This window comes from Typha angustifolia, chromosome 14 (genome assembly GCF_048772165.1).
Source record: "Typha angustifolia cultivar Huaian chromosome 14, ASM4877216v1, whole genome shotgun sequence".
In the NCBI taxonomy this organism is placed as follows: domain Eukaryota; kingdom Viridiplantae; phylum Streptophyta; class Magnoliopsida; order Poales; family Typhaceae; genus Typha; species Typha angustifolia.
In genome coordinates, this window is record NC_133252.1 from 4,510,567 (window position 1) to 4,534,533 (window position 23,967).

Here is a 23,967-nt window from a genome sequence, read left to right on the forward strand (position 1 = left end):
CCATATTCTTCAAATGAAACCCTGTACTATGCTGATTTTGTGATTAACATCTCTTCTTTTTGAGCTATTTATAATTTGACCCCCCAAATGTCGCGTATAATATGTTTAAATCACAACAGGTTTAACTTAGAGAGATAATTCTCTTGGCCTCCTTAATTTTTTTTTAGTACAAAATAATCCTCTAATTAAAGAAATAAATTACACTTAGACCTTTTTTTTAATGATGTTAAGATCAATAGACTATTCAAAACATTTCAAACACTCCTTTCATTATTTTTCATATCAATAGATTATTATATGTGCAGTATCTCACTCTCCCACCTTTCTCGAAGAAAAAATTAAAAAATATTTAAATATAATTATTGCATAAAATTACTCAATTTCTAACTTCCCCATCAACCCTTCTTTTAATATTTATGAAATTTAATAAAAAAATTATTTATGAAGAAAGTGATGTTTTGGGTACCTTATAAGGTACCAAAATTGTCATTGATAATTATAGGTTTCCTATTTTTTGGGGACAAGACTATAATGCATCAAAAAAGTATTAAGTATTATTTAAAATATAATTGTAGTCTTAATCTTGGATAGACAACAAGTGTTAATCATCAGCTTATTTTGTCAGGAAATAATTACACATATACCCCCTAAATTATTATATATTTATATATAATTTTTTTTAATGACATGTTGACTCTCTTGACTATTTAAAACATCTTACTTTGTCTGTCTAATTGTTTTATATTAAGAAAATATCACATGAGTATATTGGATAAGATAAATTTATTTAAAAATAGACAATAAAATTGGATTTAGATGTAATTAACTTTTTTGTTTAACAAAAAAGGCTATCATTTTGAGGTAGCAATAAGAATAATCCTAATTATAAAAATCCTATTATTTAGCTTATCATGTTATTATGTCATAGAATTATTCCTATATCAGATTTTTTTTAAAAAAAATCTCTAGCATGGTTGTATTAATTATTTCGTACCTAAAAACTTGTATTAATTAATTATATAATATATATCTATAAGCAAGCATTGGGTATGTATAATTAAAATAGCAAAAGAAAATTAATTTTGATAAGAAGAATAATTCTATTTTTATTTTTTAAACTATTATTTTTTTCTATAATAATTTTTGACTGTGAGTCATTGTAAAATACGGTGATAATTGAGTTAATACTATTATTTTAGTGTACTACATTCATCAACTCTAATAAGTATTTTAGTCAATTGATATGAGATATCTTCAATTTCTACTTCTCAAATTAAAATAAGAAATAATTTAATTTAAATTTACATATCAAATTAAAATTAATTTGTATCATGTTCACAACTTTATATTACGTCAAAATAATTATTATAATACTATCTTAGTTCTTTATATATATATAATATATGTATGACGTATGTACCTTCTTTTAGAGATAAAAAACGATTTCCCTATCTTATAGTAGACTTTTAAGACCACCTGCACTTTGAGTCTTTGACCTTACTACTTTTTTCTTGCAATATTTTACAAATAGATACCTCTCTTTTAGTAGATTTGTGGGAAATAAATTAGGAGGATTTTCATAATAAATAGAAAACCAAAGGTGCAATATGGAAAACAAAACTCCCCAGTTAATTTTTAATTTTTCCGATAAAGGCAATTAATACATAACTAGGTAAGCCATTCTCTTCTCTTTACATTAATAAATATATTACTCTTTCTCTTGCATACACGATAAAGCAGAGCTACAATTCCTTTCTGAGTTCCGTCTCCTCGTCCTCCTCGTCCTCCTCGTCCTCCAAACCCTAATCCCCCAAATCCGGCCTCCTTCCACCTAATGGCTGACGACGGCGGCACCACCACTGCCGCCGCCGGCACCACCGCCAAGAAACCTTACCTCCTTCCCCGTTCGTTCACTTACCACCACCACCATCGCCCTTCCCCGAAACCCACACGCAGCTCCTTCTCCGGCGATCGCGTCGTCCTCTACTTCACCTCCCTCCGCGGCGTTCGCCGCACCCACGCCGACTGCTCCACTGTCCGCGCGATCCTCCGCGGCTTCCGTGTCGCCGTCGACGAGCGGGACGTCTCCATGGACGCTTCCTTCCGACGCGAGCTCCAATCGCTTCTGGGGAGCATGGGGAAGCCCTTCTCCCTCCCCCAGCTCTTCGTCGGCTGTCGCTTGGTCGGTGGCGCCGACGAGGTCCGCCGTCTCCACGAGGCCGGCGAGCTTAGGGTTCTGCTCGAGGGGGCCGCGGGGCAGGACCCAGCTTTCGTCTGCGGCGGCTGCGGAGGCGTCCGCTTCGTTCCCTGCAGCGGCTGCGGCGGCAGCCGCAAGGTGTTTGTCGAGGAGGAAGGGAGGATGCGGCGGTGTGAGGAATGCAACGAGAACGGATTGGTACGATGCCCTAACTGCTGCTCTTACTGAACAGGGGTTGATTCTTGATTTGGGTGAGATTTGAGTTGGCTGTTGTGTGATTGATTGGTGAATGGGCAAATAGTTTCTGGTGATTGAGTGGGAGAGAAGAACTTAGGGTTCTTTCTCCTTTGAAAGTAAAGTGTATGCTGTGATCAGGATGGAGAATAAAGTTGATTGTATAAAAGATACAATAAAACAAAATATATATCAATGTAAATATTGAGTTTAGCCTAATTTTTATTGTGTTACTTCTCCTTTTCCTTTCTTTGATTTGGTTTATCGTATCATCTACTGAGGGTATAGTGATGCATTTGATGAAGTATGAAATGAGTTTCCTTGGTTTCTATGATTGAAAGTTTGCCATAAAATTGACTAATACTCTTTGGAGATTTATTTGTGCTCCTTCTCTGTTATCTTAGCAGCATTTTTCAATTTTCCTCCCTGCTTGCTAAACTTATCTTCTATTTAAAAGAATGAGAATGTAAATAGATATGCATTGGTTTGCTGATTGTTTGTTTTGGTTATTCATTCTTCTTGTCTGCATGAACTCCTCTACTTATATGACTCCAGTATGTGGTTTGGAAAACTTATCTATTACCAACTCATCAAGAAAGGAGATTGATTTGAATATAGTCAGGGATAGATGAGTGGCATAGATGGAGATTAAATGCAACAAAAATACCTGAATGATGAAGGATGCCTATAGGTGGGTACATAGAATTATCAATCTGGTCATTTTAAGATGAAGTTTTCTTTGGATATATATATATATATTTAGATACAAACACATGTATACATATTACCCTGTTTTTCCCAAGAAGAAAAGTGTTGCATCCTTTGTTCTACACTTTTGGATAACTTGTATCTATAATGAGTAGTTTGTCTTGAAAAATGTTTCTGAACTTTTTGTAGGTTGAGTTTGTTTAATGATTTGGTATAAGTCAATAGACATCTGATCTTTCTATTCTTCCTCATAATTTACCTCTTTTGTCATGAGATTTCATTATACTGCTGCAGCATGTGTTGTCAATGTTTTTTTTATTTGAGCTTGGCTGAACTGTCAGAAGATCTTTTGATTTTTCTCCTATGTTCTTTTGGTGTTTTAATGACTGTTTCAGTTAACTTTAATCATGTTTTCTCATTTTGCAATGGATTGTGGATTTTCTATAACTTTGAGAATATCCATTCTTCATCGAATTTACTTCTAGTTTGTTTCATAGTTGACGTTGCATTTACAATTGTTGCTATTGTTTTTGCTTATAGTTGTGAAAAAAAGGGATAATTTTTTTTTACTCATTGAACCATCATTCTTTTTCATAATGATCTTCTGAATTATTTTTTTAGTATATAATGACTCCTATGAACTATCAGAAATATCATACTTGATCCCTTTAGATTTAGAGGATCACCGTAGAGAACTGGACGTGAAAAAAGAATTATCTAAAATAAAAAATTCAGAAATTATTATTCTTTTCTGCAAGGACAAATAAGGACATTGATCATTCTTCTTCTTAGAAAAAAAACAGCTCTTTTAGCTTATTTTATCATTGACCTTCTATTAACAATTGTTGATATTTCTCTGCTTATAGCTGGGGCAAAGTCATAATTCTCTCCTGTAATTTCTATAGCATTGCAGAATTATTCTTATTTCTTCTTGCAATTGTTTTATCAAGTGTCGGGCTTTTTGGATGTGGTTTTTCTTTAATTAATGTCTTTCTTAACACAATAAGTTCAGATTTGGTCTTGACATACTTAGTCATTACCAATATCTTTAATGTATAAATTCCAATCTAAATGCCCTTCAAAATGTTCTACCTCGATTGCTTCTCCACTCGTGAGTCTGCATGAAACAGGACAAATGTTTTGTTTTGTTTCTCTTTTTTTGTTTTTCTCTAGGGCTCAGAACATGATGAGACAACCCATAACAGAAACTTTGAACCCCATCTCTGAAGGATCTTATTAAAATTTTGCTGTTGCTTACAGTGGGTCAGTAGGATATTGCAGCTCCGAAACTTGTATTCTGAAAATTCTGGTTTTCTTTGACTTCACTATTCTCCAAGGTTAAATGTAAAAACTAGACTATTGATGCAAGAAGGTAGCTGGGGTTTTGAAAGGTCATTATGTTCACGAACACATCTTTAATACAACAATGTGCCCAAGTTCTAACGGACTTGTATTTGGAATTTTTCACTGGCTCTGCTGTTGAAGCACATTTTGCATTTTTACATGATAGACAGCCATCATTCTGGTATAGATTAATGTTCTTTGATTCACTTGAGAAATTGTTCTAGGTATATAGATTAATCTTTTCATCTATTAAGGGAACAAGCAGAAGTTAAACATTTTCATTTTCGAGTTATTTATTGACAAATGAGTATGAATTTGATGATTCTGCAGGTAGTAGGGATTGAATTTCTTACCTTTTTATGAACCTCCTGTTGAATTGGCATGGTTACGTAATATTTGCATTTAATTTATACACATATAGAGCTGTGTTGCCTGTGAAGTTTCAGGAGATGCTTCATGGCCTAGTACCAGTGTTCTTTGTATTCTATTTTCTGGCCATTTGTGCCATTATAATTCTCGCAATTTCAAACTTCTGATTACCTTTGGTTCTTGATACTCTTACGGCTCTTACTCTCCGGAGAATGTAAAGATTCCCCCGGACCTGATGCTTTTAGACAGTGATATATAGATAAGGAACTATATAAGTCAAGGATCTCCAGTCTATTTCTGCCAGGATATTGGTATGAATTTGCAAATCATAAGATTACAAATTATAGCGGTGGCTTGTTCAGTACGATAACTAGTGCAAAAATATTTGTTGAGATAGAGGTGTGTGTGTGGGGAGGACTTGATGGTCTAGTGATGCATCATCATATCATCTTTGGGGAAATGCTCATGCCATTGCTTTCTTCTTTTCCATTTTGAACGATGAAATTGGCTTTAGAAAAAGTTTTGCTACTTGGTTGCTGGACAGGGTATCACTCATTCTTTTTATGACAACGCCAATAGCCTTTAATGTTTTGAATTTAAAAATCAGAATTTTTATATTACGTGTTAAGAATCACACTTTGAATATTTATTCTTTTTATTTTTTATTTTTTATTGACTGATTAATAATTAAGTTTTAATCATCTTTCTAATGTCAGACTAAATAATTAGATATGATACTCAACACCATGGTTTGAAGTTTTAGGTATTGGTCTTATCCGATTTAAAACTTCGCCTAAGACTATAACATTCAACTAAAACATCCCTAATAACAGTTATTTTTTTTTTAAATTATGTTTTGGATTCTGGAATGGATTGAATCCTAATATCAACTACATTGCTTACATGCTCTTAGAAATTGTGTAATGCATTGGAAAATAAGATAAAAGAAGACTATTTATCAAAACAAACTTGAAACCGCCACAACGGTACTAGAACTGAAACTGACCGAAATATTTCGTTTTTTTAACGGAGCCGAAACCGAAAGACATAACTTTGAACCATGCCTCATTTTGTATTCTATCATACTATGTGGTAGCATCTGAAATCATTATAATCCCTTTCTCTCCACTTCTTCCATTTACTAGCATCTTAAGCTCATCATAGTTTCTGTCTACCTCAAGTCAGTGCCCTAACAACCACTAAAGGTGCTGCAACAGCACCACAGTTGTAGATGCTGCAATGTCACCACAAATACAACAAGGTGGGTTGTAGGTAGCCCTCAGAAATAGCTGTGTAACAAATTAACACAAAGGCCCCTACTTAACTATCTCATTAGTTTGGTATGAAAAGGTTACTATCACATTTGGATTATAAGTTGCAAAATGCATTAGCTTAGTTCTTCAGAAGGTTTTCACTTTTTTCACTTTAAGTATACTGCTACCTTCTAACATCACTATACAAGAAAGCAAGAAAGGTGGTTATATTTCATTACAATAAAAAAACAAAACAAAGAGCTTGCAAATAAATGCTTACACTGTTGTTCGTATTACACAGATATGTTCCGATTTTTGGTTATTATTGGCTAAGAGGCACACATTCCAGTTCGATCTCCAACTCACCACGCTCAACGTTCTGGAGCTTCAGGGTCATCTCCTGTTTTACCTTGCCATCGGAAAGTAAAATGATGCTGTCTTTCACCAGGGGGTTGTCATTGCTAGCGAGCCATCTCCCGATCTGCATGGAGTCTGAGATGGAAGAATTTTCGTAAGCTTTGGCTGTTGAGACCAGTGGCTGGATGTCTACTTCAGCCTCCCCCATATGATCATCCGTTGAGAACATATCCTTGTCGAAAACTTGCTGTCGAAAGAAACACAAAAAACTTGATCCCCGCTTTTGGTTTGGTTTATATATGACTAAATTCCGATATATGAAGCATAAAATTTCTTCTTTTACTGATGGAATAATTACAAACAAAATGATGATCTCTAACATATATTGTAAAATAAAGAATGCAAGTTTTACATCATAAATAAAACAAACCAAGCCAAACTAAAGATAACCTCAAATCTCTACTGTCAAAAACATTTAAGCTCTACTTAAATACTGGCACTGGGTTCATCATTATGCAGAGATGTACTTGACAGTTGACACATGACTTTTAGGTGGAAATCAACCATGTAATTAAATTAAAGGTGGACAGAATTTAAAATTTCATTGCTTATTACAATTTACAAGGCCATGAAACTTGGAATAGTGATAACAATTTATGTAAATAGGCAGATGTGTACTAGTTACTGATGTGACGCAGAAGTATTATACTTCAGAATGATGAGTAAATATATTTTTACCAAAAAGTTATATAATATTTTGCTAGAAGCATCTTGAATATGATATGCATGATAGTTGTGAAATTGGCAGGTCACTCAGTTTGCATGCTTGAGGATTTCTGAATAGAAGATCCCAAGAATATTAAATTTGCTTTAGAGAGCAGTTATAGACCTTTGAGACATTAAATTTTTAGAGAGCAATTATAGACTCCATTAAAACTAAAAGACTGAATGGCAAACGAAATCTTAACCATTGAAACTAGCATCTTCTTTCATAGGCTTTTCAAAACCATTTTATGATGGTAATGGACATTAAGCTTTAGAGTTAGTGAGTTAACAAAAGGTAGTTAATGTGAAATTAACCGGTAAACAAGTAGATAATCAACTACATTTCTTTTCTCTGCTTTCACAATTTGTATTTGCATCTGCTAATCTTCTGAATCTCCTAAAAAGTGGCAAATATCTCTGTTCCCATAGAGATGGCAAAAGTAAAACAGCATATAGAACTCTGAGGTAGAAAAACAATTGTCTTCTACTATTCGGGAAATTGGGAGAAGTTAAAATCTTTGCTAGCAGATAGTGGCACCAACAATTGGTTGATCAGGATCACAGCTTGTGTGTGATCGCACACCCTGAGTGAAGGGCATTGCATGATCCATAAGGGACATGCAATCATGTTCAAGCCCTGATTGTGACCACCCTACAGATAGATGATATAATGGCTAGAGGGGGCTGTTTAACAGAAAAAAGAAGTAGAATCAAGAAGAAAAAGAACAGATTCTGAGAAGCAAAGTCTGATGACCGGCATGATCAGATGATCTAGAAATGTCTTTTGAGGGCTTTGATAGATTAGTCATGCTTGATTTGAGTAGAAGGTTATTATCAGACTAAGAAAATTGGTCAGTCCTCAACACTAACAACTATATAATGATAATTTAAGAGCACTGCAAGCCACCTCTCAATCATAAAATTCAACCTACGATCCCATCTGATGGCCTTCATCAATCCTGAGTACGTCAGGGTTGGAGCCAGCAAACAACTTTTACAACCCTTGGATTGTGACAAATGTATGGGTGGAAGCATCAGGTCAGTTGGCTTTGTATAAGCATATCAAGGAACATAGAGTACCTCTGGGTTCATGACCAAAATTGCTCCAGGTAAGAAAAATAGCTCAAGAGAAAAGGGAACAAAGAGAGGGTCATTAAACGTTTTTCTGTAATTAATGGACTTTCAGCACTTTACATGAACTTTTTTTTATGACATATAGAGTCTATCGGCATACAAATCAAGAAGGATAAATGCTGAAGAAAATTTCATTATATGTATTTTGAAAGTTCCAAGTGAAAAAAGAAAAGAAAAGAAAAGAAAGGCCTGTAAAGGGGTCTATGTAGAAATCGAGTGTTTACAGTACATATCTCCTCCCTGCAGTAGCAGATAGTATCATAAATTCATAATAATGGATGTCTTTACTCCTAGAACTTTTTCTCTAAGTAAAATGCAATGGACTAACTAAATAAATATATATATATATATACTAGCCTAACCTTAAGTTATAGTTAAACATTTCTTGCTGCCTATTTGTCCATAGATTCATAAGTGACATGATTAGGGTAGTAAAGCACACACACTTATGAGATGTATGCTTCACATGAGAAGGATGCATTTTAATGAAGGTCTATAGTTATGGAGTTTAAAACTTTAAATCTAGCTAACAAATTAAAGTGTCAGTGACCATAGCCATTGGATTATGTTGGAACGGCCATGATGCCTAAAGCACCATAATATCCTTCATGAAAATAATTGCTCATTAACTTATTTGCGTCTTAGATTCACATCATATATGGCAGAGAAACATTAGTAAGAATGAATCAGTCAAAGATCAAATGTTTCAAAGGTAATTTGCTGTGGATGTGTTAAGAAAAATTAAGTGCATTGTAGTACTTAACATATTCCTATCTCTTCTACTAAGCACAAAACTTACCAGCTTCAGTGGTGGGATGGGATCTGGAATTGATAATATTAACCTTTCGTTCCATACAGGATTCAAATTTCTCTTTATCACACGTGTTTTCATTGACTGCAAAGAGAGGAAGGGAAAAGCTTAAAGCATTTCACAAGAAGAAAATATAACTCAGGGTCATTAAGATTCAACCACATAAAAATTGCTTACTTGGTGTCCCAAATTTAGAATAACATAAGGATCACTAGTCATCACATCCCGAACAGCTAGGTTGGTCCCCCTTATAACATTGACCTTTATCAATCCAATAAATTCTACCATACCCATCTAAGAAAGAAATAATGATTATTTTATTCAGAATGATGATACAAAATATAAAGCAATGGTATGTTAAAACTTAAAACAAATTAAGTAGAGACAAGGCACCAAAAGGGCAAACTTTAACTTTCAGAAAAGTAAATCACAAAAAGAAAAGAGGGTAGGTAAATCAAACCATCTTCTTTACTGCCTTATGTTCTGACTCCTTTTTCCTCCAGCTGCTCCTAAAGGCATGACCTAGACTGTGACGGACTCCAGACAGCTGCTTGTCAGAGTGTTTATTGCGTGAACAATTCGTTTGTCTGCTGAAATGCGAAGGTACTATACACATATCTTGTGTAGAGCTTAAAAATTCTTGCTGCTCATACTTTCTCCTGAATATAAAGGAAGTTAAACATTTTAAAGACAAAGAGTTTCTATAAAAGAATTGGCAATTAAATCACTCAAATAGACCTGATAAAATCAGAGCGTTCCTCTATGGAAGAATCTGGTTTTGGCTTTTCGTATTCTTCGGGCAGAAATGCCTCGTATCTCATGTTCACAGCAGCGTTACCACCCAGATCAGCAAAAGAATCAACCTGTTCATCTGTCCACTCATCTAACTTCACTGATAGAACCTGAGGCCAAAACCCAAAAAAATTACTAATGATGATACATGTGTGGCAAAAGCCTTCTAGCCAGCATTGCATGTTTACACAATTTCTGAGGAATGACCAAAATGGTAGCCACATTTGCCTTTATGCTGACTTAAGGACTGGACCCATTACGTATTTGACAATGTGATACCTCACTCTATGTTATGGAAAATCTGATTGTCTTGTTTTCTATGTTATAACTTATAATGCTTGATTATCATCAAAATAAATCATCCATATCTTAATCAGAAGCTACAACAAAGGATAATTTTTAAGTTAATCACTATTCAGCAGTTCCTCTACTTCTAAATTCAAATGTCTGTTGGACTGAGATACTGGGGATAAAGAAGTTACATTAATAAATCCTCTAACTACAATGTTCTGATTTTTTTTTGTTTAAAGTGTATTGATTGAGAAGTGATATTGTACTATCTTAGATTGCCATATTTTGTCCTACTTAAATATTGCATGCAGTTTTATGTAATGATGCTATGATCTAGAAGGCTTCTATTTGCCATGTGTCTCGACAATTCTAAGTTTGAATAGTGGAGAACATCAGAATCTAAAGGTTTTGAAAATATGTAATCACTACTGAATAATATAAATAATTTTCTGTAAGACTTAGTATCAAATGAAAAAGAAAGTCAAACTTGGTACTCAAGAAATACTGAAAAGTGAAAAAAGTATTTTTCATGTTTACCTTGGATAGATGGTCCAACAGAAAGAGCAATTGAAGAGGAAATTACTAATAGAACAAGATGACTGTTGAAGTGGTAAAGCTCTATAGGAGTCCTTTGTGACCATAAGAAACACTTCATATTAAGGAGAATAATATAAAACGAAACTTAGGACAAGAATTACGTCATTGAATGCTAAGCAGTCGGGAAGCAAAATACTCAAAGATTTGTGTATTGGTTAGCTGAGATGACAATATTGAGTTACGTGAAGTCGTGAACCATATAACGAGAGAAAAATAAAAAATTCATAATACTTGTGTCTGGGCAGCTGAGGTGAGAATGTTGACTTACATGAGCAGTCTCACTAAAAAAAGATAGAATAAGAGACAATATTCACAAGAATATCTGTGAGAGTTAGGAGTAGAACAAAATGACAAGATTTAGGAGAATTAAGATGGTTCAAACATGCCCAAGTACATCATAGAAGTAGTAGTTTGATTAGGTTAAAAGCAAACTAAGAAGGATAGAAGGACCCTGAAAGACTTGGTAAGAAACATTGGGATAAGAATTTGACAAGACTTATGATGGAAACAACAGCCAAAATATTGAGTTTATATTTCACGTAGTTTTCCCCAAGTAGTTGCTATATAAGACACAAGAGATTTATTTCTCACATGCTATTTCTGGATTCTCATGCCAATCAGATCAGTCTTCTCTAATTTAAATGGTTCTTATCTAGCATGTAAGCACTTTACATGGCTAATGCAATTATATATAAGGGAAGACCTTCCACTGCGTAGCTAAGCAAATAACAGTATGAATACACACCTCGAGAGAGATATTGCAACAGTCTTCCATTCTATCAAATTAATGTGTAAACAGGAATGAAGGATGATTAATAACTTTACAAGGAGAAACCTGTAATGATTTTGTGGATGAATCACAAAAACTGTTGTAGATTCAGTACCTTAGAAATATGTACTCCAAGGCTTCTATGAACACCAGAACACTTTATACAGATAAATACACCAAGATTTAGTGACCTGAGTATCATTATTTGTCCCAATTAGATGATCCCATATTGGATAATTTCTAGAGCAATAAAGAAATAAATGACATGCTGGAAAAGCAATGAACAATTTCCACTATTTTAAATAAGAATAAAAGAAATAAACAATAGGTGAATACAATAAGCATTCAACTCCCAAATAGCGGAAGTTTCAATATACAGAGTTAAGCTTTGATAACAAAATGATCCATAAGCTACATAGGATATAATCTCTCACTAACACTGAATACTAAAATCCCATTGCCTCAGTTATGAACCTCTGTTGAACTTCTGGGCTAGCATTGTCTTCTATATCATTCTCTCCTATTCCACTTTCAATTTCTCAGTTTTGCAGGTAACCATCAACACTATTGCATTTTAATTTTATCATAAAGACGTGCAGCTATCACATGAAGTTACACGAAGCTCATGTGGTAGACAACATATCCATGCAGGCATGCACTAGACTATATCAAGTTAGTTAGGAGAAAGAGATAGAAGAGTAACAGAGTCATATACCCTTTTCCAAGTGTCTCTTTAAATAGTTCAAATCATGGTTAAATTATGTTTTTGATAAGAAGACCTTTTGACTCCATATATCAGAGAAGTGGAGAACATATTTTAGATGATAGAGATAATCTATGGTTAGATGAAGTATTACGAAAGACTACAACGAGGGTAGAGATTAGCATGAGTCGTTCGGCAGTGAGAGATGTACATCTACTAGTACCAACGATAACCCTGATGATCTTGATGATACACTTGGTGATGAGATCATTCGTTATATATTTGTTAAAAAAAGTTAAGAAGGCATAGGGATTAAAGACAGAAACCGAGGATGTATATACATATCAGTGACGTCGTCATATAGATGTTGCTCCTTATAATTATAGTACTTTAAGAATTTACTATTTAAAGTCGTCATAAGATTCATATGCTGGTTTATATCCTTAATACTCTCAGATACAAGATCCATATAGTGAGTATTATTTTATTCAGACACAACAAAATCCATATAATTTGATTAATATGATGCAATAACTTTTTGAAGCACTAAACCCTTAATATCATCATTTACAAACTTACGGTCATTACGATGATGAAGACGACAAGAATTTATAAAAGCCAGCACCATATCTATTAAAGTTTTAACTTTTGAGTAAGTTAATATATTTTTTAAGTTTTTAGGTTTCATACGTGAGTAATTTTTATTTTCTTATCATTTTTTCTACATTTTTAAATATTTTCTACATTTTTAAATGATACTTAGAATTTTATGTAATTAAAAATCGTCCAATTCGATACAAGCGGCCGATACAGCCAATATGTATCGTTTTTCGAAGGTTGATCTCGATCCCAATACCGAATTTTGGAATTTTGCAAATAACTCCTACAGAACGATAAAAAGTTGAGATTTTTTTTGGTGAGAAATCCTTGGATGGATGGATAATCTCTCTAGCCTCTAGGGTCATTAAATATGGACAAGAAATATCTATGCTTTGGAATAGAAAAGTGGCCGAAGAAAATCTCCTGTTTAAATATAAAACTGAAAGTTCCTTTCTTAGTTTTGCGCATGTCGTCCGAGAGTCCTTAAGTTTGTTAGGATGCCACGTAAGTTACCTTAAGTGATCCTATGTTGGTGTTCGGATGCCCCTAGTCCAGTATAGATAGGATTCTAAAATAGCCTGCTGAAATTATTTTTCTTCAAAATTTTGCTCGATTTCTTCGCATGATTTGATTTTCTACAAACTATGTAACTTGACCATACATTTGAATATATTTTCTGCAACTCTACTACATGTGATATTCTCCATGAATTTGCTAATACAAAGCATTACACGTACTATTGTTTCCACATCTTCTAGAAGTGAGTTGAAGTGGCAACAATCAATCTGATCTATTCATGTAGGGTATTTTCGTAATATAAAACAAAGCATGCCTTAAAAGTAAGTGTTTAAGTGCCTATTGGTGAAATTCAAGTTGCTCTAGAAATTTGGTAAGCTCTCTGGAAGGGAAATTATGAATTCCTTGGTTTAGTCCCACAATGAACTCTTGCTACTCTGCCAAAGCTCTTTGGAAAGCCTTCATAAATAAACTTAATTAAATATATATATGTATAGAGAGAGAGAGAGAGAAAGAAAGAAAGGAAGGAAAGATGAAGAGGAGAGAGAGAGAGAGAGGAGAGACTAGATAAGCATTCGTATACTTTTCTAGGCATTCGAACGGTTTGGACCAATAATAATGTTTGGTTAGGCGTTCGAAGAGAATTTGAACAATCTTAAGAAAGTGTTTGAATAGTGTTTCTAGTGTTTGAAATCCCATCATAAAAATAGTTTTTTCCTATTAAAAAGAATAGTTTTAATTGATCCAAAAAGTGCTCTTTCATATGGGATGTGCCCCATTATGAAAAGATGTTTATTCCTAATGAATACAGTTGTAAGCTCTTTAAATAAAAAGGAAGAGTGCACCTTAAATGTAATAATCATTAGGAGTGGAGATAAATCAGCCTTAACAAGGCATTTGAATGGTCCTTTGGACCAATGATGGCCATGCCATAGGCACGGCCCGCGCCGATCACCGACCGACACGGCATGTGCCGGCCGTGCTGTAAGAAAAGCAGAGAAAAAGGTAACACCTTCGCTATCGCTGTTGCTATCGCCGCTCACCATCGCCGTCCCCTAGCCCGAGGGAGGGGAAGAAAGAGATCGAGAGAGAGAGAGAGAGATTTGGATCCGCAACTTAAGTTTAAACCGATAAACTCTCTCTCTCTCTCTCTCTCTCTCTCTTTCTCTCTCTTTCTTCCCCTCCCTCGAGCTAGGGCACCCGACACGAGCTCGGGCGACGGCGACGACAAGCGGCGATGGCGAAAGCCAGCGGCGACGAGGTCGATGGCGAAGCTATTAGGAGGGGTGCCATGCGGCACCCCTCGTGCCACGTGACGGTACGCCGCCGATACGACCATCCATGCTTTGGACATTCAAACATCCTTTGCTGAGAAAATTTGTCCGATCGATGTTGCAACGAACGCAGCAGAGGGCATTCAAATAAGATTATTGATTTTAATCTTTATACTTGATCTTTGGGTTTGGTGATTAGTATCCAAGTTGCTTAAAAGTACAATCCTTGAAAACCTGATAATGAAGGTGTTATATCCTGAAAATAGAATTTTCAAGAGTCCATCTGTACCTTGGTGGAAAAATTACTATCTCAATGAAAGCTATAAGCATCTTGCTTTCTCAACAAAATTTTGATTTGATTCCTTTCTACTTCACAATTTTCCCCCAACAAGTCATTCATAGAGCATTAGAGAACATTAAAAGTGAGCATGAAACAAGAATTGGGTACTACCATGATCTTTCTTGAAAGAACTATATCATAGTCTGAATACCTTTCTTCATTCTATGTATACCTTTATTTGTAGGATCATCTATATTGCAAAATATTTTGCACATAAAAACTGGAGTGTTCTTATTTAGATGTTTAATATTAGCATAGGGATACTTCCTATGGGGATTTAAAATTAATAAACTCTTCACACTAATATCTCATTTAATGTCAGATTCAATGATCTGAAAATAAACTCAAGATATAGATTTATTACTAGATGAGTGTGATGTTATTGCTAATATTAGTCTACAATATTTTCAAGTTGTGCCATATTTAGAATTTCATGAGTGCTTACAATGACAAGTTGCATTCAAGTGCGCAATTAAAAAAACAGGACAAGACTAAAAGATCAACTTGAGATCCCAGATACTTACACCCATTTTGGATCTTGAGAGCCACAATCAGCGCATAATCTATTACCTGGTTGACTCAAAAGATTTTCTAACCTTTGCAATGGATCAGAACCTGCAGATTGTAGCCATATACTTCATAAGAACTAAATAAGCACTAAAGACAATCTTCTTGTAGCATGTACCTGTGTTGCTGGTTTTGAAAATTTGAGACTTCCAGCACATAAGACATGAAACTAAATTCAACATGATGTGATGATGGAAACTGAAAGAACCTCTACCCACAATAAGATGAAGATTACCAAGTGTAAGTGGCAATAATAGGCACTATATGTCGATCTATCTCTAGTTATCATGATTCTTTGGACTGATGGTTAGCATTTCCATCATGTGGGAGGCTATCATATTGTACTGCACCTATTAGCCTCTTCTCATCGACTATATAGAAGATCAGACATATAAGGAAAACTTTCCTTATTGTTGTGGGTAGAACTCCTCAGTATTTGATGCAAATGTAATAAAAATTAACGCACTAACAACAGGTAGATTCTAGTTGTATCCTCCGAATTCATTTACTTTATTCTGCAGTTTACATTTCATAGGTAAATTATAGCTAAATGCTTCCAATTCCAACGGTACCCAATTCATGGAAAGAAGAATCTCTAACACCAAACGTGAAAGGAAAAAAATTAGCTCATCAAATGTGTGCGATTTGAACATCTTTACTCCTTTAGCTCATCAACAAATGATTACAGCAAGACTTAAACAACAACTACATCAAAATTTCCAAAACAGAAGAAAGGTTTATGCGAAATTTTGAGATGCCCAAATTTGAGAAACGAACCTGAGGAGTTCCTGGAGTGGTGGTGATTCTCGAGTTTGCTAGTCATTTACAAGCTCTTCCCAAACATCAAAGCAAAAGAATTTTGACAAACGCTTCCATTTACTACAACTCTATGTTTCCAATTAGATAAAAAAAGATGAAGACATACTAACGAATCTACAACGAAGATACCAAATCAAGAACAAAGAGATTGGATAAAAGAGTTTCGCAGCTGAGATCGCTATCAGCTATCGGAGGAGAATGTTGAGCATCCATACGATAACATTAATGCACCGCACCTCGCCGCGTTTAACTAGTTCGATAATATTCTTCTAAAGATAATGAAACTTTATTTGATTTATTTGTGAACAGGGGGGAAATGTTGGCAAGAATCGGAAAAAAGTCAACGCTTAGGATGGATAACATAGAGGTGGGTCTCCACTTACTGGCAGATGCAACTAACCGTCCCCCACTTTTTTTATTTTGAAATAACTAGTTAAGAAATTTCTACTTTTCTCACCGATGATTTACGGCAAAAAAAAGTCTTTCAATTTTTTAATTAGCAGAAATACGACATCAATTATCAAATTACAATTTCAATCCCTTTTTACTGATTTAACTCTAATAATTTCCAGAAAGATTGTCGTGTTCTAAAAAATTTATCACGCATCACCTATGTGATTTATACTTATTGCATATCCAAAATGTACGCTCTAATTTTAACAATATGTATATTGAGATTTTAAAAAGAACGTCACACATTACTTATATAATTTTTACGCATCTCCTATATAAAATGTACACTCTAATTTTCAACAATATATATATTGAGATTTAAAACAAAATGTCTTGCACCTACGTAATTTATACGCATCGCCTATGTAATACATACGCATCGTCTATGTAAAATGTACGCTACAATTTTTAACGATGTAAGCATCGAGATTTCAAAATAAACATCACACATCACCTATGTAATTTATACACATTACTTATGTAAAATGTACGCTCTAATTTTTAATAATATAAACATCGAGATTAAACGGTTAAGTTGGGTTAGAGAAAAGATAATTAGTCTAAATTAGTAAATAAAACTGCCTAAAATTATAATTTGATAATGGAGGGCTTATTTCTACTTACTAGAAGACCTTTTTCACTATTTTTATTTGTCTATTATATATTTTTTTGTTGAAAATATTACACTTTTTGTTTTTATTGTCTTTTTTCAAGTCAATGTGCTCTTAGGCATATAATTCTAATGTTTCATTGCATTAAGGTTAATGGATCAATCCAAATATGTTCGTAGCTAGACCAACTAGGGCATTTGTTGATGCATTGTAAGGGCCCTTACTTCTATTAAGATGTGATGCACATTTAGCTTGGGCTAGCGCTGGGGTTGTTGATGGATTTATGGAATGTGCACCGATTATTAGGGGATACATACAAGTAATTATACTTGACTTTCTAAATTATTATTATTTTCTTCATATTTCTATTGTATCATATAGATCCCAAAACTACTAAAAATATATCACCCCATAAGAAGAAGGATAAACATGTCATATAGCTACTCATATAATAATTTATGGATGACAAAAAGTAACGAAAACCCTACAAAAAGAGTGTTTGAAATATTTTCAATAGTTCAAAGAGTATATGTGTCACAAAAAAGTTCAAGAGAAGTATATAGAGAATAGTAATAGTTCGAGAGGTCTACATATAATTAGCCCTAAGTTTTTAATTCATAAGCATACCTAACATATAAGTCATAAGACCCTATTTATAGAGACAATATAAAATAGTCCTAAAATGAATAAGAATCAAACTATTTAAGATTTTCAAACAATCTTCGTATCTCTCGAATTGTTCCCTGTTATGCCTTAGATAGAACCTAAATATAAAAAAAATGAATTCAAATAATAGGTCATGATATCACCAATCTAATTTATCTAGTTTCATATTTTTTATATATCATCTAATTATTTTCTCAAGATTGTATAAACTAAATTTCGTAATTCAGTGACTCAGATTAATTTTCAGCTCGGACTCAAATCAGGCTAGGATCGTATTCTAAAATAAACTCTATTAAATAAAAAGAACATGCCCTATTAGTTATTTACTATTTTTCTCCATAAAGTAGCAAAAAAAAAAAGAGTTTTGACCGAGCTAGCTCTCTTTTAAATTATATTTATCTAAATAGATCATACTTTAAACTTAATACCAAAATAATTTTATTTTACTATAGATCAGCATTTTATTTTTAGATGAAAATACTAAAAAGAGTTTGTTTTATAAAACACTCAACTGTTCAGTGTCTTATGTTTTAGTAAATACCGAACAATTGAGCTTTTAATATTAAAAAAAAACTAAAAAGTGATTTTAAAATAAAATAGTTGGAATTGTTGTTGATTTTTTTGTGTGCAATTCTGAGCGTAGTTTACTTGTGAGGAGTAATTATATAGTTCCAATTTATAGATTTTTTCTATTTCTTCGTAATAACATTTTATAACTAAAATAGATAACTAAGTGAAAAATTACCGCACTGCAAACTTTTATTTATTTTTATCTTTGTAATGACATATCATACGTCCTAAATAAATTATTAATTAGAAAGTTATAATTTGCAAAACTGAGAAGTTCAGGGTCTTAATAAGATGCTAAATAGTTTGGTATTTTTAACAATAAGATGCTTAATTATTCAACATTTTATATAAATTTTCTTCCCCTAGTAAAGCGTTTTTAATAAAAACGTAAATAATATTAACATTTTACTCAGAAAAGTGTTGATATAATCGAGGTTTAACTTTTATATGGGTGAAACACTTAATAATTCAGTATTTACTTAGGGCTATAATAAAAGAGACCCTTTCTAATATTAAGTTTGGAATGACGTTTATTTCTGTAAATAAAGTTTGAAAATGGCTAATTTGGTCAAAAGTTTACAAAAATATCATTTTCATTCCTTGTTGCTATTGCAACTTAATTGCATTTCTTTTATCTATTTGCAACTTTGGGTTGAAAGTTATGGCATTGGCAAAACTGATTAGTAAAGTTTTATAATACCAAAACTATCCTTTTTAACCCAAATCCCACAAAACATTGTTGCCTTTCATCTTCTCCTTTTATTCTCCTCCCTTTCTCCTCTCTTCTTCTCCGGTCATCTCCACAAATTCGTTGACTTTGGCCACAATAGACGTTGAGCTCTAAGTGACCAAAAAGCCCCCAAAGCCCGACAATTCAATTTTCCTTCTCTTCCCTCTTCTTCTCGGTCTCTCTCACGAATTATCCTCTACAATCATGGCATCTCGTTGGAAGGAGAAATTTATTGTAGCTCAAAGTAATGGAATAGTTATTACTTAGTGCATATTTTTTTATTTACGGGTGCGCAAATTAAAGCTTAATGCAATGATGCTCTAAAGTTAAAGTTCATGAAATAAATTTATTTGTTGAGTCAATTCATGGAGACTATTAACATTCCTATTTCTTTCACTGATATCAAATAGATATCTTATGATATGAAATTTGAAGCTCTACCATTAAATTTACTGTATTAATTGTATTTGATATTGATTTCTTTATGAATTAAACTAGAATTACAATTAGTAACAGATTTCTAATGGATTATGTGATGCTTATCTACTTGTATTTAGGGGTGTAAACCAGCTGAGCCTGAGTGAGCTGGCTCAGGCTCAGGCTCGGCTCGAAATTACTTTCGAGCCTCATAATTTTGCTCAGGCTCAGCTCAGCTCAACTCGAGTCGAGCTCATGCTGAGCCTAACCGAGCCCGAGCCCAGCCCGAGCAAAGCTCGAGCTTGATTAGAGGGTGAGGCGGTGGCGGCTTGTCGAAGGAGTCGGAGACGAATGGAGGAGGAGGCGATGACGAGGAGATGGTGAATGAAGGAGGAGGAGGAAGCCGACGGAGTGGATGAGGAGATGGTGGCGCATGGGGTGAGGTTATGAGTGGTGATCGGGTGAACGAGGATGAGGTGAGGGTGAGAGTAAGGATGGGGTGGGTGAGGGATTTGAGGATAGGGAAGATGATGTGATGGGCAGGGTGAAGTGATGGGTGAGGGTGGGGTAGGTGAGGGTGATAAATATTGAATGAGTTATGGGCATGGTTAAGTGATGGGTGAGAGTGAGGTAGGGTGAAGTGATGGGTGAGAGTGGGGTAGGTGAGGGTGATAAATATTGAATGAGTTATGGGTGAGGATGGGTTAGTGAGGGACACGTGGTAATATTTTTTTTATGCCAGGTGTCTTTAATTATAGCTAGTTAGGCTATCGAGCCTATCGAGCCGAGCCTGAGCGAGCCGGCTTCAGCTCAGGCTAGGCTTGATATTAATTTCGAGCCTAATATGATGGCTCGAGCTCGGTTCAGCTCTAACCGAGCTGAGCCAGACTCGAGCTTCACCCGAGCCAAGCCCGAGCCGCTCGTCAAGCCTGACAGCCCTACTTGTATTTTTTTTTCAAATTTATAGTTAAAGTTGATAGATTGCGAATATTTAGGTCAAGTGGTTTTACTTATCCTTCTATTCACTTCTTAAATAAGATATTTTAATATGCTTTGTTTAATCCAAACAAATACTAATTTTTTCGGCAAAGAATATAGTTTTATTCTCTTCTCTCCTCACTATTTTAGCAATTAATTTTTTTGCGCTACCCTTTATTTGTTAATTTAATTTGAACACAAGCAAAATATATGCTTTGATCTAATTTGTACGTTTGATTGTCTTTTACTTGTTGAATTTGTTGCACTTTTTAAATTTTATGAATTAGTTTGTAATTAACTTGTCCATGGATTATCAATCAATTAATATACCTCATACTCTGCTACTATATGTGTCGACAATGTCATAGATTTTTATGATATTTTAATCCACTAGACAGTGCCAAAGACAACAATAAATCACTAGCATTTGTTTCTATAAGCTTTATAGAAATATCTCCGGTGAAGGAAATGTTCACTAATATTGTTGATTAGCTTAGTCATAAATTTGTTAGTGAGGATGAGCAAAATTTACTTAATTGAATACTATAAGTAGGATACGAGTGTATAACTAATCATTTACTATTTGCATACAATTTGAAATTAAAAACTATTATACAAATTTTCTTTTTAGTGGTACAATAATATGGCACGATCTATATAACAACGTCAGTTGGGTCTTATTACTCGAAGTATGATCGAAGGAGATGTTATATTGGTTTATCAATAGATGCTTCACAATCGATGTTTGACATGCCCATTTTGTTATACTGCATGCGTATTCTTGAATATTAATATTTATGCAAGATTTATTAATAATTTTATATAGCAGTCTGATTGTATTATTTAATTTATTTTAATCTACAATATATTTTATCTTGTTATGTCTTATTACTTTACAATTTATTTTTATATTCTTGTAGAGAGCCATGAAGATGCACAATGATATCCTACTTAAATATTTTGTCATGCATATTCATTATGATAACTATTAGATAATCCCCCTTAATATAGACTTATATTAGCACATACTTTTCGTCGACTTTAGTGCAGCACAAATGATATATTACATATCACTATCAGTTGAATTAGGTTCACAAAGAAGAGAGGAGGAAGATGACCTAAGTTCAGGGCCCACTAGAGGCTGCACCTATCCGGACTTAGCGTGCACAAAAGGCCCAATTAAACCGATAGTAGATCACGCACTGTTTTGTGCCCAATAACGTGGAAGATCATAGGAAGATGATCTTGTGCTTTTACTATGATGAGCATTTTACCTCTACTCATAAGTACAAGTGTGAGCCGACTCACGTTATGTTCTTAGACAATTTGAAGAAGAAGAACCTAAGTCCTTCAATTGGCACAAGAAACTATATGAATTTAAGGATGTGAAGAACTAGTTATCTTGAAAACAAAGTGTTGGAAGCATGGTTGATTGTTATAATTTGACCATGAGGATCGACTTATATTAAAGCAAGAAATTTGCATATATAAGCCCAATAGGGCGAGTTGGGCCATGATCCGTTGTGCCTCTACTGCTATAAATAAGAGTGATCATTATCCATTTACTTCAATAAAATAAATATTGGTTTAACCGATCTCTTATCTCTCTTTTACCTTTTTAATTATAGCCGTTTATTTTCTAGGAGCAAATATAACTTAGAAACCCTAATTCTACCTCCAAACCCTAGCCACCCTCTACTTTCACAAGCCGTCCATTCATACGACCAACCTCCACCACCTCAAGACCGTTCACCACCCTCTAACAACCACCACGATGTTGGTTTATTAGTTTTTGTCCTATTTTAATCCTTCTCTACTATTTCCTTCACATATTTTTAATCCGATCTTAAAATTATTTCATTATAAATCCATTAGATCCAAGATTCAAGAGGCTACCTCTAGTAAAAATCTCAAACTATTCTAATAAATGGATTAGTTTAGTTCTGATTTGCAACATTAGAAGAGGTTAGATGGAGTAAATTTTAGATGATTGAGATTCTACTTGCTTAGGATGAGGGTTAGAGTTGATGAGATGGAATAGGGATGGAGAGAAAGGTTGTTTCAGCAAGGTGATATGGGTGAGAGAAAAGATAAACATACTATTCCAATATTTAATAGGGGTAAAATTGTAAAAGGATCTCATTGTTACCAATCCAATAAATTTAGACCCAAAAGTTGTAAATAAATAAAAGAAGTGTAATTAAGACAACTTCTCATCTTTTCAATTCTAGCCCATTTTTAGCCCACAAGATAGAACTAAATTAACATTATCTATATTGGTAGCATTAGAATATAGTCTTTGTTTAAAGTTCCAATGGAATTTGGTATACATAAAGTAGCAACAAAAATTATACCATAACAAATGAAAAGAATGTCTGTGTTACTTATTTACTAATTTCTCCATAAAGTAGCAACAAAAATATCCTTTTCAGCCCTTGTTTCATCCATTAGAGCATGTTCTCATATTTTCAATTACAACTAGTCTTTGGCCCACAAGATAGAACTAAATTAACATTATTTATCATGGTAGCATTAGAATTTAGTCTTTGTTCAAAGTTCTGATGGGATTTGATATTCTAAAATTGATTGTTAGATTCAAAGATACAACTCCACTCAAATTGGGGGAGGGGACAGTGGATTTTTTTCTGATCATTGAATGTTACAATAGGGTATAAATAATAAAATAATTTGACCAGCTAAGAGAGAAAACATTTGGGGGAACTAATTATTTGACAGGCTAAAGGCTAAAGGTTTTAATTCTTATTTAAAGTCACTACTTTCTTTGGCTCAATGAGAAAAGAAAATATAATGATTTATTTGAGATATATATTATAAAAACTAGGATTGAGATAAAAGATGAATTTATCACCGGATAAGAGATAATGCTATCCTATTTATTTTTCCTTTCTTTTTATTTGGTTGAAAAAAAAAAAGATAAATATAATAATGTATTAAATAAAAATAAGGGATAAAAATGATGTTTGTTTGTTATAGTTAAAGAACAAGAGACAAAAATGATCAAATTAAGTTTATTATCTTTTCCTTAATTTGATATAAATATATATTTGTAATTTTATTTTATACAGAGAGAATTATTATACT

General features: G+C 33.7%; 2 protein-coding genes across 2 annotated transcripts; one reads left to right on the forward strand and one right to left on the reverse strand.

The window, feature by feature from the left end:
- Positions 1–1,712: 1,712 nt before the first annotated feature.
- LOC140776042 (uncharacterized protein At3g28850-like) lies at positions 1,713–2,650 on the forward strand. The gene has a single exon (XM_073119589.1). It carries the CDS (start codon positions 1,835–1,837, stop codon positions 2,423–2,425), a length of 591 nt encoding a protein of 196 aa, XP_072975690.1. The 5' UTR covers positions 1,713–1,834; the 3' UTR covers positions 2,426–2,650.
- Positions 2,651–6,316: 3,666 nt separating this feature from the next.
- On the reverse strand, positions 6,317–16,721 carry LOC140775921 (probable ADP-ribosylation factor GTPase-activating protein AGD11). The gene is made up of 8 exons (XM_073119418.1): positions 16,399–16,721; positions 15,579–15,669; positions 11,737–11,812; positions 9,911–10,074; positions 9,633–9,831; positions 9,350–9,466; positions 9,161–9,256; positions 6,317–6,709 (listed from the first exon to the last, which is right to left on the reverse strand). Exons 1-8 carry the CDS (start codon positions 16,442–16,444, stop codon positions 6,428–6,430), a joined length of 1,071 nt encoding a protein of 356 aa, XP_072975519.1. The 5' UTR covers positions 16,445–16,721; the 3' UTR covers positions 6,317–6,427.
- Positions 16,722–23,967: the final 7,246 nt, after the last annotated feature.